Here is an 18,316-nt window from a genome sequence, read left to right on the forward strand (position 1 = left end):
ATATGTGTTACATATTTGTATAAACAAAAACTTCTGCCAACTAAAATCTGAAAATAAAAAATGAGTCCAAAAGAAAGAAAACGCGTAGCCCAAATGCAATTGAGTTGGTTGGTTCATGTTTGGCTTCGTACAATTTTGATTTTACAGCTAAGCTCACTCGTTTTGCTGCACTTTTTTTCTATATAAACCTACCACTGCCTCATATCTCCTCAAACAAACATTTCTCATCTTTCAAATCAAATGGCTTCTTCAACTCCAATACTACTTATTGTTCCTCTTCTCCTGATGGTTGTTGCTTCTGCTAGCAATTTCTATAACGATTTTGACATTACATGGGGTGACGGTCGTGCTCAGATACTCAACAACGGCGACCTTCTCACTCTCAATCTTGACAAGGCTTCTGGTTCTGGTTTTCAATCCAGAAATGAGTTTCTTTTCGGCAAGATCGACATGCAGCTCAAGCTTGTCCCCGGCAACTCCGCTGGAACCGTCACTGCCTATTATGTAAGTTCTACTGCGAATCCATGCATGTTTTTGCTCAATTAATGTTCTACTTTCTTCTAATACAAATATTTGAAAATGCAGTTATCATCGAAAGGGTCAACATGGGATGAGATAGACTTTGAGTTCTTGGGCAACTTGAGTGGCGATCCCTACATTCTCCACACTAACGTGTTTAGCCAAGGCAAAGGCAACAGAGAGCAACAATTCTACCTTTGGTTCGACCCAGCTGCTGATTTCCACACCTATTCCATTCTCTGGAATCCTCAACGCATCATGTAAGTAACATTATTTCAATTGTTTTATGCATATATTTCAATGTTTGACATTATCTTCAACTGTTTCAGATTCTCTGTGGATGGGACTCCTATCAGAGAGTTCAAGAACATGGAGAGCAACGGCGTGCCATTCCCAAAGAATCAGCCGATGAGAATTCACTCCAGTCTATGGAACGCTGATGACTGGGCTACCAGAGGCGGACTTGTGAAGACTGATTGGACTAATGCTCCCTTCACGGCTTCCTACAGAAACTTCAATGCAAATGCGTGTGTTGTCTCCAATGGCGCTTCTTCTTGTGGTTCAAATTCGTCACCTTCTACTTCCGGTGGCAAAGCATGGCTTGCAGAGGAACTTGATTCAACCAGTCAAGAGAGGCTCCAGTGGGTGAAAAACAACTACATGATCTATAATTACTGCACAGACACCAAACGATTTCCTCAAGGCTTGCCTACAGAATGCAATTCGCCCTGACATAGATTTAATAAGTTATTTCATTATATTCTTTCATTCTTTGTGACTCATACATATAAATTTTGTATGTAACTATGTTACTGTATTCATTACGATGTACCAATTTGTATCATTTGTTTGAATATATATATATATCACTCAATAAAAATCAAACTCAATTCTTTTAAACATGAACATACACTTTTCATTTTTGATTGCAAAATAATGTCAAAATTGGATCTGTTAACACTTTTTTCCCCAACTTAAATCAATAAATCCAAATGCTAATGCCTTTTTTTTTTTTAACCCTTGAGCATAGTACATTGGTGTTTGATCTGTTGTTGATATGGAAATATTTTATTATTTTGTATGTTAATTTTTATTCATTTTTTGAATCTATTGGTATTAGTTGGATCAGTGAGCCAGTAAGGCATACATATATATATGTAGTGATATGGTCTTCTAGTTGAGAAATCCTTAGGCCATCTCCAACAGCACACCAAATTGTCAATTTGGTGTGCAAATTTTTGCCAACAGTACTCTATATTCAACTCTATTATAGTGTACCTTATTTTTTTACTCTATATATAGAGTCACTCTATTATAGTGTTCCTTAAAATAGAGTACTGTTGGAGAACAAAATAGAACAACTCTATTTTACTTTTAGTTTTCTATTTTATTATAAATTTTATTATTAAATATTTGTTAGTTTTTGTTACGATATAATCCAAATTAAGAATGTTTGATTTAATCGGAAATTTAAATATGTAACATTAAATAATTTTTTTTTGGATTAATTAATTGAACACTTTATAAATAAAGTATATTTAATTTTTTTATTATTTAATTAATATTTTTAAAATTAGCAAATATAATTAAAAATACATATATAAACATATTTAGTAATATATTATTAAAATTAATAATATATTTTATTATAAATAAATATATGAATGTATTTTGTAAGTGTTAAATAGTTCATGGGTGTAAGTGTAAAATGTTTAAAATTTTATTATTTAGAAATATGCTGAGAATATTCTTTTAGAGTGAAAAATAGAGTTAGTTGTTGGAGATTAAACACTATAGCAGTGTAGTTTTAGTGTAAAATTAACACTATTTTGATGGTTATTGTTGGAGATGCCCTTAGTAGCCGAATACTATACTTATGTATTTTCTTTTTACGAGAATAATGATATATTCGATCAAATCTAAAAAGAGAACAATTGTAAGAAATTTAAAAAAAAATGGCTAAATCACTTTTCATGACCTGACATGGAACGGGAGCAAAATGTGTTAATACTTATGTAGTTATGTTAATGATTTGTTCTCTTATAATATTATGTTTTATTAGACATTTTGTAAAAAAAATGTCTGATTTTAATTTGTAAAATTTGATTAATTGATCAACACAAAGCTTAATTTTGAAATATTTATTAAGACATCAAATTTTTTTCCAAAAAAAATGACATTATATTAAGATTTAAGAAAAATACCTAATCGCGAGAAATATTAACCTTTTCGACTGTTAGCGCGACTGAAAATAAACAAAAAAAGAGAAAAATACAATCACACCAGATTTTACGTGATTCGATTAATGTGATTTACATCTACGGGTAAAGAGAGAATTTTATTATATATATTTGTAAAGTTAGCTTACAATAAGACTATTACTAATATTTATATTGAACACTTTATATACAATTTAATTCATAATCCATTAAGGAATTAAACTTCTAATCCTAACAGAAAACCAAATGTCAAATAAAAATCTATATCTATATCTATATCTATATGTATTATAATCTTAAACTCCAAAAGAGCTTTTACACAATTTTGCTAAGGGAAAATGGTCATTTATGCCCTTAAGGTTTGGCTTTAAGATCAAATAAGCCCTCAACGTACAAAAAGGTTCAAATATGCCCCTTACGTCTTAGAAAATAAACAATCAGGCCCCCGATTTGAACAATCAGGCCCCTAACGTTTCATTTATGAGTCAAATTTAGGGTCCTAGTTGTCAACACTTTAAGATGTTAGGGGTATATTTGAACCTTTCCGGACGTTGAGGGCTTAATTGATCCTGGAGATAAACCATAGGGGTATAAATGACTCTTTTCCCTTTTGCTAAATATCTTCCTATATTTCATCCACGTATACAACTATATTTAAATTTATTTTAATTCTTATTTATATAATTTAATTAACTATTTCTTAAACACACTATATATAAATTTATAGTTATGAAATTCAAAGAGTTTAATATAAGTTATAAAATTTGAAGAGTTTTGTTTAATTATTTACTTTTTTAAATTATGATATAAAATATATTTTAAAAAATAAATTTGAATAAAAACGTAATTTTAAATTTAAAAAATGAAGGTTTAAATCCATTGCATTTTAAAAAAATTAAAATTATGAAATTAAAATTTTAAAAAAGAAATTTTATTAAAAAGATAATTTTAAACTTAAAAAATGAAGGTTTTAAATCCATTGTGATATAAAAAAAATTAAATTTAAAGAGTTTTTTTTATACATCATTAATTTTACAAACTATGAAATCAATTATTATTTTTAATTAGTTATAAATTTAATTAATTGTAAGTTTTTAAAGTCATTTATTATGAAATTTTAAAAATCTTTTATATTATTAATATTTGTAAGTTATGAATATGGAAAGACTATTTTTCTATATATAAATGAGAAACATCAACCAAATTTCATATACATAATTTCTTATCTTGTATACATGTATGCACTTGGATACTAAAAAAAAGGTATCTATTTTTCATCTTTTCAAATGATAAAATATATTTAGTTAATTTTTTATTTTTTATGCTCAATTGATGTGTTTTTATTGTAAGAGAAAAAAAAAGCACGCATATTATTAATTTATAGTTAAAAAGCATATCCGAATGATATTATTTTTTTATTTGCTTGGTGGTGATGTGCATGAATCATATTCTACATGTGTTCTTAGCTTTACAACTATATATGAGCATGTAACGAAAGAATTATTTAACTTTTTTTATTCAAATTTTTCATGTATCAAATAAGATATTATAAAAAAAATTATTTATTGTAGACTTTATTATCAAACCCGCGCAACGCGCGGGCATCGACCTAGTATACTATAATTCTGAGCTCTCAATCAACTTTTAACATAATTTTGACAAGTGGCACTCTGTAATTCTGAAGTTTATTTAATTTAATTATTGGTTTATGAGGAGTATAATTAAATTGTAATTTACATGCGTTTTATATGTAAATAAATGTATTAATTATTATAGTTTAAAGTTATCAAAGTAACTTAAACTTGAATGAATTTTACGTATAGAATTTAAAGTTGATAAAGTAATTTAAACTAGAATGAATTTTACGTATATAGTTTAAAGTTACCAAATTAGTAACTTAAACTAGAATAAACTTTACATGTATAGTTTAAAGTTAACAAAGTAACTTATAATGTAATTTAATGATGAAAATACCATAATAATATATAATGTTTGACAATCGATAAAAATTAAGAATTTATTCAAAGATAGATTATTATTTTATGATTGTTGAACAATATTAAGATATATTATTATTTTGGTTAAATATATTTAATTATCCAAAGATGGTAAATATATTTAATTAAAATGTGATAATTATCCATTATGTTTATATACATATATAGAATTTAAAGTATGTTGTAGTGTCTATCCAAAGAAAACCTACTTTATGAATACATAGAATTTAAAAGTATGTTGTAGTGTCTATACAAAGGAGACCTACTTTATGAATACATAGAATTTAAAAGTATGTTGTAGTGTCTATTCAAAGGAGAACAACTTTATGAATTTTTCCGAATTTTTATTAATTGTGAGCTTTATGCTAGAAATTCGATTGTTGCAATTCATTCATATGCATCATCTATTACTGTTATTAATGGTACAAACTTCTCTGAATAATTACTTGAGCAAGTTGATTTCCACTTAGACTTCATGGATTTGAACTTAGCATTATTGGAAGTTAAACCCGCTACTATTATGCTTTAAATAGTAAGGTTGATAAGTTATACCTTAAGGCATGGGAACGCAGTAACAGATTATGCCTAAACTTTTTTCGAATGACAATTGCCAACAACATTAAGTCTAATATTCCACAAATAAAAAAAAATTATTATAACACTATAAAGAATAAATGTGATATAATGAATTGGATGGCTTGTTCAGGAGGAAACAAGATTAAAAACTCAAAGAAATCACATGATCAATCTTGTGGGTTAAGGAGCTGAAAAAAGAATGAAAGTAAAAATCAAAAAGTTTAAAAAAACCAAAAGGCCGACTAATGTTTCTCAGCCGAAGAAAAGAGATGTAAGATTGGTAGATATCATTTCTGTGAAAAAGAAGGACACTATCAGAAAGATTGCTTAAAATGCAAAGGTTGGTCCGAAAAGAAAGGCAACTTTCATTATGTTTTCCAACTTTTGAATTAAGTTTAACTGGAGTTTCTAATAGTATTTGTGGATTGATTCGCGTGCTACTACTCATGTGTCATATGATTTATTGTTAGTTAAACTACAAACGCAACTAGTGATTTTTTATTTATAGAAAATTGCATAAAGGCACCGATTGAAGGAACTGTGACTCATTGTCTAAATTAGAATAATGGTTATCAATCAGATTTATATGAAACCATTTATGTACCTTCAATAAGTAGAAATCTTATTTCTGTTTCTACATTAAACATTTGTAGTTTTAGTGGAAAAATTTGGATCTAATATTATTAGTTTGTTTAAGAATTCTAAAATTATTGATTCTGGTTTTCTTGTTAATGGTCTATACAAACTAAAATTTATTATTATGTTGAATTCTTGCTCACGAAATTCGAAAATCGTTTCTGTTTGGGTTACGGACAACTAGTTTAGTATCTAATCTTGATAGGAAACCACGTGGCAAATATGAGCCATATAATTCAAAGACTTTATTAAATATATCTCAATCCCTTAAAAAAGGTCTACTGCAAAAAAAACCCAACTTTTACGACTTGTTGCAATTTTATCAATTTTTTTTAATTTTTGCAATAATATCCAAATTGTAATTTTTTTGCAATAATAGTCAAATTGATGGCTAAACTTGTTGTTTTCAATTAAAATATTAAGCTATTATTATTTTTTAATGTATAATAATATGTATAATAATATAATAAAAGTCCCAAGAAATGGCAAAAACTCAAAATCAATTCACATAAAAAGTGCAATTTGGCTATTATTGCAACAAAATAATACAATTTGGATACTATTGCAAAAATTAAAAGGTTTGGATAAAATTACAACAAGTCGTAAAAGTTCGGATTTTTTTTTTCATTAGGCCTTTAAAAACGTCATTTTTATCTAATTTTGATGGGTACATTTCAAATGTAACTAATTAGGTAATTTGTCAAAAAACATTAAAAGCTAAACATTTTTTTTATGACCAATTTTTTTAATTTCGTTAATTGTAACCTAATTTTGATAAGTATCTTTATATTAAAAAATTATAAAAGAAAATGTTCGGTATTTATTTTTTAGATAAATGTACCTAATTCACTATAATTAAAGTATGTGTATGAAAATAACGCTAAAATCAATATTTTTAAAATATTAGAATATAATGGAAAAACAATTAAGTATTTGAGATATTATTTATCAATTATGATAAAAAAAAGGGATAATTAGCGAAACAAATTCCAACGTTTCACTTTTTTAGCGATTTAAGCCTGACGTTTAAAATTTTACGAAATAAATCCTAAATAAAGACTACAATTTGTAAAAATTGGAAAGATTAGGATTTATTTTGTAAAATTTTAAATATTAGACTTAAATCGCAAAAAAAATAAAACGTTAGAATTTATTTTACCAATAACCTAAAAGAAATATGTTGTGTACATAATTAAGTTAGTAAAATAAATAAAGACTTAATATTAAATTCACGGCTACACCTAATTTCTAATTTTATTTGACATGACAACATAATAGATTAAAAATAACCTCATGACAGTAGCTATCTTTTTATGATAATATTTAGATATATTAGTAAAATGAAAACTATACTTCAAATGAATTTTCAATAAGTGACGAAGAAAAAACTTGGTCTTTGTCTAATACAATATTCTATGCGCACTATACATTAAAAAATTACTGAGAGTTATAATAGGTGAGAATAAAAGTTGGAGGTGAGCTACAATAAAAATTAAAAGTTGAAGAAAATAAATTATTATTATTTCACCAACCGGAATAGCAAGAGTCTTTATGGTCAATTTAGTATAGTATTAAATCGACCAAATTTTGTAAAAGGGCGAAACATTTCATAAAAATTTCACAAAAGTCCTAACCTTTCAATTTTATCGATTTTGGCCAGAATTAGATTATTTGGTTTCAATTATGGTCAACTCTCAATTTGATTTCAATTTACCTATGTGCCGCCTACGTGGCATGCACATATACTGAAAGGTCAGGACTTTTGTGAAACCAAATAATTCATTTTTGGCCAAAATTAACAAAATTGAAAGGTCGGGATTTTTGTGAAACCAAATAATCAATTTTTGGCCAAAATCGACATAATTAAAAGGTCAAAATTTTTGTGAAATTTTTAGGTGTGAAATTTTTGTGAAAAATTTGGCCTTCTTATGACATTTGGCTTATTAAATTTGGTCCAAAAGTTGACGCAAAGTACTATTTATTAACCCAAACAAACAAGAAGAAGAAGAAAAAGAAAAGAAATGGCAGAGACTAAAACGATGATGATAGAGGAAGAATGCTTTGATGTTCTTACTGAAACCGGAGAGAAAACCGGTATTTCCAAGCCCAGGCAAGCCCAATAAAACTAACTCTATCTATAATTTATTTTGCTTTCAGTACAATCAATATGCATCAGTTTTGTTGAACTGAGTTGCCAAAAGAATATCAGGTCAGAAGTGCATAGAAATGGAGATTATCATAGGGCAGTACACGTGTGGATTTATGCGGAGAGTACAGGAGAGGTGCTTGTTCAAAAGAGAGCTGATGGTAAGGATTCATGGCCCGGGCTGTGGGATATATCCAGTGCTGGCCATATTTCTGCTGGTCATTCTTCCCTTATAACTGCTAGGTTAGCTTATACAGAATCAATCTAATCTTATGCATAATCTATTTTAGTTTTTGTATGCTAATGATTTACTTGCAGGAGGGAGCTTGAGGAAGAGCTGGGCATTACCCTTCCTAAAGATGCATTTGAATTGCTTTTTGTATATCTTCAGCAGTGGTTAGTTAGTGTATCAATTCCAAAACATGCATTTGAATTCCTAAATGATTCATCTTTTAAACTTTACAAGCACCATGCATGTCTTTTTTCCTATATAATCCATTTGAATTGCCTAAATTTTCTCTAGTTCTACTCCTTTTAGCCTATAACTAATTAGCTCTTATGCAGCGTCATAAATGATGGCAGTTTCATCAATAATGAGTACGATGATGTCTACCTCGTAACAACTCTACATCCAATTCCTTTGGAGGCTTTTACTCTTCAAGTGAGTTTTTTTTTGTTTTGTTACTTTCTATACATTAAGGGTCTGTGTGCTTGATACTTTTAAGTTTAAGGATTTATCGTCATTTGTTGCAAATTCTTGTTGATGCACAATGTGCTGAGCCATTTAATTACCATCATTATTCATGTAAAGCTTCTTGAATTGTTTTAGGCCTGAACTTAACTTTGTATTTGTAGAGCATGCAACATCTTAAATCTGCATCAATTTTCTTCTTAATTTAAATCTAATATATGTATGATTTTAAACATGCCTTATTCTAGGCTACGGTAGTATCAAGTCTTGTTTATAACAAGTTGCTACAGGGCATCCGATTCAGTATCTTGTTACTTTTATTAACACAGAGATGTAAAACTCTGCGTCACTAGCTAATTTTAAGTGCTTGTTATCAAATGGAAAAGTTGAGTTTTAAGTGCAATACTTGTTCAAACAATGTTTGCCACATTTCATACTTACTGTTCTTTATAAGCTGAATGCTTTCATGTTGTTAAAGTAAGAACCTGAATGCATTTTTATGCTTCATTTATATTAGGAAACAGAAGTATCTGCTGTAAAATATATTCCTTTTGAAGAATATAGAAGCTTACTTACCAAACAACATCCAGATTATGTCCTCTATGATGTCAATGGGCAATATGGTCAACTTTTTGACATAATTCAGCAAAGGTATGTCAAGCTCTGTACTGTGCTTGCTGCCATAGCAAAACTTTACTTGTTATTTTTTTGGCAAGGGAACATGATTTAACAGTCTATGTTGTCTTGACCTTTTATCAAAGATAAATAGCAGGTACATGCTATGAACTTCGCGGCATGGAAATTTGAGTAGTCTGACATAATCCTTTTTCTATTTACATCCAAAGGTATAAAGAGAACCCCACAGCACGCAGCTTGACGCTACAGAAGCAGCTGTATCGATATGCTCCTGTTTCTCTTAGTGCGGAGGTTGTCAACTTTAATCTACATTAATCTCTCTGATAATTTTATTGCTACAATATGTATTTGACTTATAACCATAAAGCTTTGTACTCACTCATATATTCTATGACATTCTGGTATATAATGTGCCCCATTTAGTTATTGAACCTATTGTAACTTGATTTAAAATTCTACACAAACTGTTGTATGCTCAGGGTTAAGATTTTTGTGAGGTGCAAAATCTGGTGCTTAATGTCTGAAACAGCATTAGCATATAAAATCATAGACAACTGTTTTGATGAAATTTTATCCTTGCAAGGCTATCTCCATGTAGTAGCTCAGAATTTTCTGAACTTGTCTAGAACTATGACATGAACATGCTAATTTACTTATGTGCATATAATTTTTTAAAGCATTTCTTTCTTTTACACTAGTGAGTGGCTTAAAATTTTGATAGAATTGAAATGGGATGCATGTCTTAACTTTTCTTGTATACAGAAGCTCATTCAGCTAGTGGCCATCAGAATTATGTCAAATGGTCCAAGAAGATGTTTAGAGTGAAGTTGAATAACTATCGATTAATTCTATTTCAAACTTTTAATTATTCTAAATTATGCTACTGATGGTGTGTTTACTGATAATACGTTGTTATTGTCATTTCTGTTGTAAATATTAGCAATTTTAGGTACTTCTGTTTTCTCTTTGCTGCAGTTGTCGGATCTATCAGATGGAGACAAGGAAGCGTTAGATTTTCTCATTAAGGCAGCAAAAATTGTGGATGAGATCTTCTACTTGCAGGTAAACTTGTCTATGTTGAATTATTTACATATATATGCACAGTTACTGGCTAACAAAAGCTTGCATTTTTCTTAAGCTGCCGGAGTCCGGGAACACGTTACAAACTAGTTGTGCTTGATCTTTACCATGTCGTTATAGTATTAAGGCTTGGTTTTCAGCAAGTATCTCTAGGATTTCAAATTTCCTAATTTATGAAAAAAATAAAAAACAATGCAATTTCCTTATAGAAAAAGCAGTAAACAAAATTCCATTTTTCATTTGCTGCTTTATCTGACAATATTCACTAATTGCTATCAGCCCCCTGTTCAATTGTTCTCCTCTTACTTAGGTTTGGTACAACAACCCCTCGCTAAGAGATTGGTTGAAAGAGCATGCTGATGCATCAGAATTGGACAAGATGAAATGGATGTATTATTTGATTAATAAAAGCCCATGGTAAGCCTTTCTAAGTCTTCCATTTCAGTTATCTATTTTGTAAGCTCTTTTTTTTTAACAGACAATATACTGTATAAAAGAATTATGCATTGATCATAGTTAATACCATCTCAACAGGTCATGTCTTGATGAAAATAAGGCATTTTTGACTACCGCTGATTCAGCTGTAAAGCTGCTTCCTGAAGCCACAAAGCCAGTTGGAGGATGGAAGGGTCTAGAATATAAGTCAGCGTTTCCTATTCGAAAACCACCTGGTGCAAATTTTTATCCACCAGACATGGATAAAAATGTATCGTAGGAAAAAACTCAGTGCACATACTGTGAAGGATATTTTAATAAGATCTACCTTATATTCGAATTGCCACAAAACTGGCTTACTGCAGTGTTCAAGATTTATAAGCACTTGTTTTTATTGTATGCAGACCAATAATTTCACATGTTTTACCAGGAATTTGAATTGTGGAAGAGCACTCTCACGGAGTCTCAACAGAAAGATGCAACAGGATTTTTCATTGCCATCAAAAGGCGTACCGAATTTAGTTCGGGCTCCTCTCAACTAAACCATACAGTTGGGAGTACAGATCATTTGGTTGGTAATCATGATCTATCTAGCATTCCCTATTCTGAAGAGTATAATTCTCTTCTCACAAAAGCAGCTGAGCTGTTGCATAAAGCTGGGAACTTGGCTAGTTCACCAAGGTATGCTGTTTTATTTTTGTTTCTGAAAGCTCATTTCTTAGACATCCTGCAAGTTTCTGTTCCATACACAAATATTTGTTGAATATGTTCTTCTACTATGTAGTTTGAAGAGGTTACTTCATAGCAAAGCTAATGCATTCCTTTCAAATGACTACTACGAATCAGATATAGCCTGGATGGAATTGGTCAGTATCAAGTAAACTTTCTTTTTTCACATTCATGAAGACGGTTCTCATTGTTGTATCCTGTAACTAGTACATAATAATAGGTTCAACTAGAAAGCCCCTCCTGTTGGAATCAGGCCCTTTTTATGGTAAAATTTGCTGGAGCTGTCATGCAGAAATAATTCAGTTTTACCAGATTTAATACCCCAAAGTCAAGGTTATATATTTGGGTATTAAACCCTTCTATGCAAAAATTAGTTTATTAAGTCGCTAACTCGATTTCTGAAATGCACATCTACATCACCATGTTTTCAAGCAAATTTTTAATCCTACCGTGCATAACCAATAAATCTGGGATTAAAGCTTAGCTGAGATTGTTTTCTTTACTATATGTCTCACTTATTCACTTTAATTTGTACTTCTCCAGTAATGTTTCAATATAGGAAGAAAGTGTTATAATCCAGTTACTCTGGTTTGAGTGATGTCACAAGTACGTCTCGCTGGACATTTATTTTATTTGATTTATGCACTTTGCATGAGGGAAAAAGAGTTAAAGGAACTTTATAAAAAAAGATGTAATGTGAATAACAGTAAGAGTTTAAAATGGAAATCTGATTAATCTAATCCGAAAGCATATGCATGCTCTTCTATAGTGGCGATTAAAAGGTTTATGTTGATCTCTGATCACTTGCAGGATTCTAAGTTGGATGTGACTATAGGTCCATATATGACATATGAAGATAGACTTTTTGGATATAAGGTAATATATTTGCATGCCATGTGTTTATTTCTTCAATTACAATGATGCCAGTTATAGCATAAAACCACGGTCATTAGTGAATATATGCTGCAAATAATTGCTTACCATGCATTTGGAATATTCATGAATTCTTTATCCCATATATTGCATTCTGAAGATCTAGAATCTTAATAACAAAATCTTAAGATCGTAAGAAGTGATTTTTCATATTTTGTTGCATGAAAGATAATATTTGAGTTGGAGTCTCTGAAAATGATATGGGTGAAAATATGGTATAAGTACTTTTTCTAAAGCTCAAATGATAGGATACGAGTAAAGACATAACCATTTAAGTTTCTTCATGTTGTTTGCTTCTGTGGAAAGATTGACAACAATGACTTTGATTTGTGACATTAATTGTGTCCATAGTGCCATAACTAGAGAATTATGGATGATTTAATTGGCATGCCCTTAGTCTGCCCCCTTTTACATTTGTTCACTAACACTGATGGTGGTGTGCTAATTTGACTCAATGCCGAGTTTATTTGTTAGGCCTATGCAAATTTTTGAAGTTATAATACCTCTATAGTCCTCAGACATACTTGTTGAAACTTGAAAGTGCTAAAACCAGTTTACCTGCAATAGGTGCATCTCGTTAGTACAGAGCATATCGCCTCATCTTTGTTACTGAAGTTATATTATATTAATATTTTACATGCCCCCTTACCCATTTTAGATACACTTTCTGTCAAATATATACGGTGTTCATGCCCTGGAGAGCAAATATTTTTGTGCTTGAGGGGCCTAAATATGTCTTAGAAATTTGGAATAGTTATCATGATAAATGGAGCTGTTAATAAGCCCAAATTTTAGCTATTATATTCTTCTTGCTTAAGCTGAGCATGAGGATTGCCATTGCTCTTACCAATATATTCCACCTCTCCTCTCGCAGTGTATTTCGCATGCCTTTTTTAGCTATGTGCAAGGACAGTTGTGCGTACATGTGATGTGTGTGCGTGTATGTGTATGCATATTCCGTATGTTTGATTAACACGATTGTGCAGATTGAAAACTGTTCATTAGAAATAAGTTTTGTAACCATGAATTCATTTTCTCTCTCTTAATTCTATCTTAGTAAGCACATATATTTCTCATGAATTGCATTATTTTAAAATCAGGCAACTTTTGGAGCATACATTGGACTCCGGGATGACAAAGCAACAGCTCAACTTAAGCTCTTCGGTGATAATCTGCAGGTACTTAGAGTTATCTACAGACAAAGTTATAGCACCTTTTCCCTTATGTTTTTCTTCTTTAACAAGGAATTCTTTCTCTACCCTATTTATCCCCGTTATTGATGGACAATTGTACTTGTAGGTTTTGGAGCAAAATCTTCCAATGGATAATGCTTACAAATCAGCTGATGTTAGTGCTGCTCCTATTCGTGTCATTCAACTTATCTTTAATGCAGGGGTGAGTTGGTTGAAATTAATGCTGAAAATTCCATAGTTTGTGGCAATTAAAGGTGGGTTTGGTGGACTATATACTATAGACTTCATACTCTATGAGTCATCTCTATCAAAGTGATCAAAATTTTCTGTTACAAATTCCTGGCTGTCCACTGATGGCTAGCTACTTTTCCCTTGAAAGTGATCTTTTACCTGCATAAGAAACAGAGGCTAACGGGTTTTTGTTTTATGTCAGGATGTAAAGGGTCCTCAAACTGTTGCTTTTAATTTACCCAATGATGAGCGTATACTTAAAGAAAGAGGAACTTCAATGGTCATGCTTAAGAATGTTTCGCAGGCTAAGTACTTGTTGGAGTTTTTTGTTGTCACTCTATCTTGTTTGTTTTGTTGCTTTCCTTCAGTTCACGATTTAGGAAATGTTTTAAATGTTGGACATGACTATCCCAACCAGGTTCAAGCATATTCTTCAGCCCATAGCCGATGTGTGTATTACCAAGGAACAGAAGGAACTTGTGGATTTTGAATCTTTCTTTACACACACCATCTGTCATGAATGCTGTCATGGTATTGGACCTCATGCAATTACACTTCCAAATGGTGAAAAATCTACTGTGAGAAAGGTTGGTTTAAATCTACTAGCTACTCCTTTATCATTATTAGATTTCAACAACAAAATGGAATCACCGTGTTATTGCCGATTACAAGATAGATAATCATATGATAAACTCATTATTTCTAGGGCTAGTAAACTAGTTATTTATTCAAATTTGATATGATACGGCAGTATAACAACTTCAAATGGCATTCAATCATTATTTTCATTTTAAATTTAGCATCAAAATCTTTAACTTCCGTGTTTTGATACAATAATGCAGGAGATGCAAGAACTCTACTCAGCTTTAGAAGAAGCAAAAGCTGATATAGTCGGCCTTTGGGCACTAAAGTTCTTAATCAACAAGGTTAGTGACCTACTTTACAGGAAAGTGACTATGCTCTACATATGTGATAATCTATACTTTCACCAGAGAGGTCAGTTTAGTTGCAAATCTATTCTGAACTTGCTAACCAAAGTATTGAAACTCTTATAAAAATAGAACCAATACTGAACCTGTTAGATTCCATCTTAAAACCAATTGGTGTTAAGTGGAGGTGTCCAACCAATATTTAAACACATGTCCATTCACACACACAAACAATGTGGGATTTCCCACTTCAACAGAACGAATTTAGGTGCCAAACCAATCTGAACTTAGCCGGATCAGTTGGTTAAGTTAGGCTGGTTCAGTGGTTAAATTGAAATTTTAGAAAAAGATATTCATTTTCTTTTTACAATTGCCAACACATCTAAAAATTAATAATTCAGATGTTAAACAAATAAAATCCTTGCAACCAATGGCAAGGTAAGAGATTTTAATGAAAGTTGCAGTTTAGTTCAAACCCTGAACTGAACCACTGGTTGCGTTTGGTTTTCGCATTCCTGTTAGGTATTGCTCCCCCGTATTTTCACCTGAAGGAAACTTAAATTCCAGTAATACATTTGTAAAGGTGCATTATATGATGAGGTTTTGGTGTGAGTGGCCAAATAGTAAAGATGAACCTTTTAAGTTGGTCCAACTTCGAGTGGCTTTTTATGCTATTCTTATGTAAACTTAGCTCCATAAGTTGTTTAATATAACTTGAGGGTTAAGTCATCAAGAAGCCAGGTCACACTCCCCCTTATTCAATTCAATTATGATAGAAGATCTTCTAATTCGATAAAAAGCAGTTGTATTGCACAATATCATAATAGCTTTTATGCTTAGTAATAATAAGTACGGAAATTCATTATATAATGAATGTACTAGGTAAAATTGTATTATCTGTTTGTCTATATAACTGTTTTTGTGTGTCTGTCTGACAACTGCAGGATATGCTTTCAAAGAGTTTGGTGGAGTCTATGTATGTCTCTTTTCTTGCTGGATGCTTTCGCTCAGTTCGATTTGGTTTAGAAGAAGCTCATGGGTAAGCAAGCTATTCAGCGTTCTTTTTCCTATTGCTGTTCTGCCAACTTTTTCTTATCATTCTGTATCTTTCGAGCATATTACAGAAAAGGACAAGCGGTGCAGTTCAACTGGTTGTTTGAGAAAGGAGCATTCATCCTGCACCCTGATGGAACTTTCTCCGTTGACTTTGCTAAGGTATACTCTTTCTAGCTACCCTTGTCAACTAGGTAGCACAGACACTTTTATTCAGTCAACATGTCCCGTTCCGGAAACGTGTAGGACACTTGATGTTTCGGACAAGAAACTTCATTATTACATACAAAACCTTAAAATAACACCATTTCGCCATATGTCCGTGTCCAAGTGTCCTGTTTCCCGTGTCCGTGCTACCTAGCTTGTCAATAAATTTCTCTTACTGAAATGTTAAGATCATAAATGCTGTTTTCTATTGAAAGGTTGAAGGGGCAGTGGAAAGCCTTAGTAGGGAAATTCTAACTATACAGGCAAAAGGTGATAAAGCAGCTGCAAGGTTGCTGCTTCAGCAATACTGTATAATGACAGAGCCATTAAAACTGGCATTAAACAAATTAGAGGCTCTTCAGGTAGGAGTCTAAAATTATTCTACGTTTTAATATATATGTGCATCCAGTGAGAATTGGATCATCAATAAAAATTCCCTACAGTATGTTTAATGATCTAATCTATCTCTGAGAAGATAATTTTGATTGCTGCTTCTTCCTGATGCAAACTGCATCGCTGAGGACTTTGTTTTCTCAAATCATGCAGACACGGGAACTTAAAATGTCTTCAGAAATGAGAAATCAACGTAGTAATTAGTTTACATCGTCTAGTATTGTGTTGTAGATTACTGTTTTAGGCATGCTTAAAGAAAATTTCTTGGTAAGAGCAATAATAGTCAGTAGGAATTTGATATCCAGCAAGTCTTATGTCCAAAAGGATGGATGTTTTAGAAAGATGGAGAAGAACTAGACTCGTATTTTCTTACATAGCGGTATTGCACCTCTAAATATTGTTAATTCTGGTTACTTTTTTCCTTATGAGTTTGTCTATATCTGCATTTTTCAGGTGCCCGTGGATATAGTTCCCACATTTCCCATAGCCCATGAAACATTGGAGTGAAGGAAATGTTATATTACAGTGTTCTAGCATGGAATTCGCACAGCTTTCTTGCCCATGCAGATCAAATAAATGGAAATAATTGGAATTTCGGCTTGTCTAGCCAATTACTGGGAAAATTGGACAATGGCATAATCATTTTCATTATTCACACTTTTTGGCAGTAAATGTAGCACTCTTGACAAGTATCTTCAATGTTTACAGAAATAAATCTAGAACAGTTGATGTTTTAGCAATGTCATTTTTTTCCGCATTCACAATTGACCATAAATGTGCAAATTACTTCAGCTTATCAAGTTTCTAGAATTACTATAAAAATAAATCTTGGATCATATTGTTTTTTTACGTAAATTAATATGCATGCTCAATTGTTTTCTCCCTTCTTTGATAATAATTAGTTGAAAAATTATTAGACGCAACCGTTGCGCCATGTCATTCGTGCAACAAGCCAATGATGCGTTGGCCATGTGGAAAAAGTGATAATAAAAAAATTAAATTATAATTAAAAGATTCCCTATCGCAAATGCTCATTGGCTTGTTGTAAATATGACATGGCACAATTTGACCTGTTTTATCGAGACTCATGAGCTCCAAAACGGTGCAAGCGATGACAAAGCATGCGCGGCCTCTCAAGTATCTATGCACACAAATAAAATAAAATAATAAGATTATTAAATAAGTTAAGTTAATATAAACTTTTATAATTTAAACTATTAAATTACTTTTACTAATTAAAAAATTTCTAAAATTATGCATCGTCTCATTTTTTTTTTTATCTTCTTTAATGATAATACGTGCACTTACAATTAAATGAAAATTTTTAACTTTTAAATTATTAAAATAAAATATAATTTAGACTATTTTACTATTGATATATGAGTTAAGTTGTATTAATTTATTTTTTCAATCATGATAAAATATTAATATAGGAAGTTTAGGGACTATAGTTTGAGGAGTATCTTTTGAAAAATAAAATAAAAAAGTAAAAATAGTTTAAATAATTTATACATGGCTTCCAATAAAATATAGAAAATTTATACATGACTTACAATAAAATATAGAAACTAAAATTGTAACTTTTTAGGTATATTAAATGGCATTAAGGTTGGCCACTCAACAAGTGTCATGTTAATTGCAAAATTATAAAAGCCTAATTACTTAAAAGTCATCCACCTTATAACTTTTTTTCATTTATACCATGACCTTGGA

At 31.0% G+C, this 18,316-nt stretch overlaps 2 protein-coding genes across 6 annotated transcripts; both read left to right on the top strand.

Annotated features, from left to right (window-relative positions):
* The first annotated feature begins 204 nt into the window (after nt 1-204).
* LOC130014472 (probable xyloglucan endotransglucosylase/hydrolase protein 23) lies at nt 205-1,419 on the top strand. Its single transcript, XM_050364342.2, has 3 exons — nt 205-504; nt 586-779; nt 849-1,419. The coding sequence occupies exons 1-3, from the start codon at nt 241-243 to the stop codon at nt 1,249-1,251; spliced, it is 861 nt and encodes a 286-aa protein (XP_050220299.1). The 5' UTR covers nt 205-240; the 3' UTR covers nt 1,252-1,419.
* Nucleotides 1,420-7,917: 6,498 nt separating this feature from the next.
* LOC126668975 (nudix hydrolase 3-like) lies at nt 7,918-17,343 on the top strand. 5 transcript variants are annotated; one of them, XM_050362238.2, is made up of 22 exons: nt 7,918-8,057; nt 8,157-8,336; nt 8,412-8,489; nt 8,658-8,754; nt 9,302-9,435; nt 9,630-9,714; nt 10,396-10,482; nt 10,811-10,917; nt 11,035-11,206; nt 11,366-11,616; nt 11,720-11,801; nt 11,885-11,929; nt 12,475-12,540; nt 13,698-13,775; nt 13,897-13,992; nt 14,224-14,336; nt 14,440-14,608; nt 14,864-14,947; nt 15,895-15,989; nt 16,075-16,165; nt 16,426-16,572; nt 17,057-17,343. In XM_050362238.2, the coding sequence occupies exons 1-22, from the start codon at nt 7,969-7,971 to the stop codon at nt 17,108-17,110; spliced, it is 2,400 nt and encodes a 799-aa protein (XP_050218195.1). In that variant the 5' UTR covers nt 7,918-7,968; the 3' UTR covers nt 17,111-17,343. The 5 variants fall into 5 exon arrangements, with proteins under 5 accessions (XP_050218195.1, XP_050218197.1, XP_050218196.1 ...); XM_050362240.2 differs by having other exon boundaries at nt 14,224-14,330; XM_050362239.2 differs by having other exon boundaries at nt 9,630-9,711.
* Nucleotides 17,344-18,316: the final 973 nt, after the last annotated feature.

This window comes from Mercurialis annua, linkage group LG2, assembly GCF_937616625.2.
Source record: "Mercurialis annua linkage group LG2, ddMerAnnu1.2, whole genome shotgun sequence".
Lineage (NCBI taxonomy): Eukaryota > Viridiplantae > Streptophyta > Magnoliopsida > Malpighiales > Euphorbiaceae > Mercurialis > Mercurialis annua.

Excerpts from the sequence above, each read along its gene's own strand:
- LOC130014472 (XM_050364342.2), top strand. The coding sequence starts at position 241 with ATGGCTTCTTCAACTCCAATACTACTTATTGTTCCTCTTCTCCTGATG. Across the intron at positions 505-585 it reads GAACCGTCACTGCCTATTAT|TTATCATCGAAAGGGTCAAC; the intron begins GTAAGTTCTACT and ends TTGAAAATGCAG. Across the intron at positions 780-848 it reads TGGAATCCTCAACGCATCAT|ATTCTCTGTGGATGGGACTC; the intron begins GTAAGTAACATT and ends CAACTGTTTCAG.
- LOC126668975 (XM_050362238.2), top strand. The coding sequence starts at position 7,969 with ATGGCAGAGACTAAAACGATGATGATAGAGGAAGAATGCTTTGATGTT. Across the intron at positions 10,918-11,034 it reads TTGATTAATAAAAGCCCATG|GTCATGTCTTGATGAAAATA; the intron begins GTAAGCCTTTCT and ends CCATCTCAACAG. Across the intron at positions 16,166-16,425 it reads TCTCCGTTGACTTTGCTAAG|GTTGAAGGGGCAGTGGAAAG; the intron begins GTATACTCTTTC and ends TTCTATTGAAAG.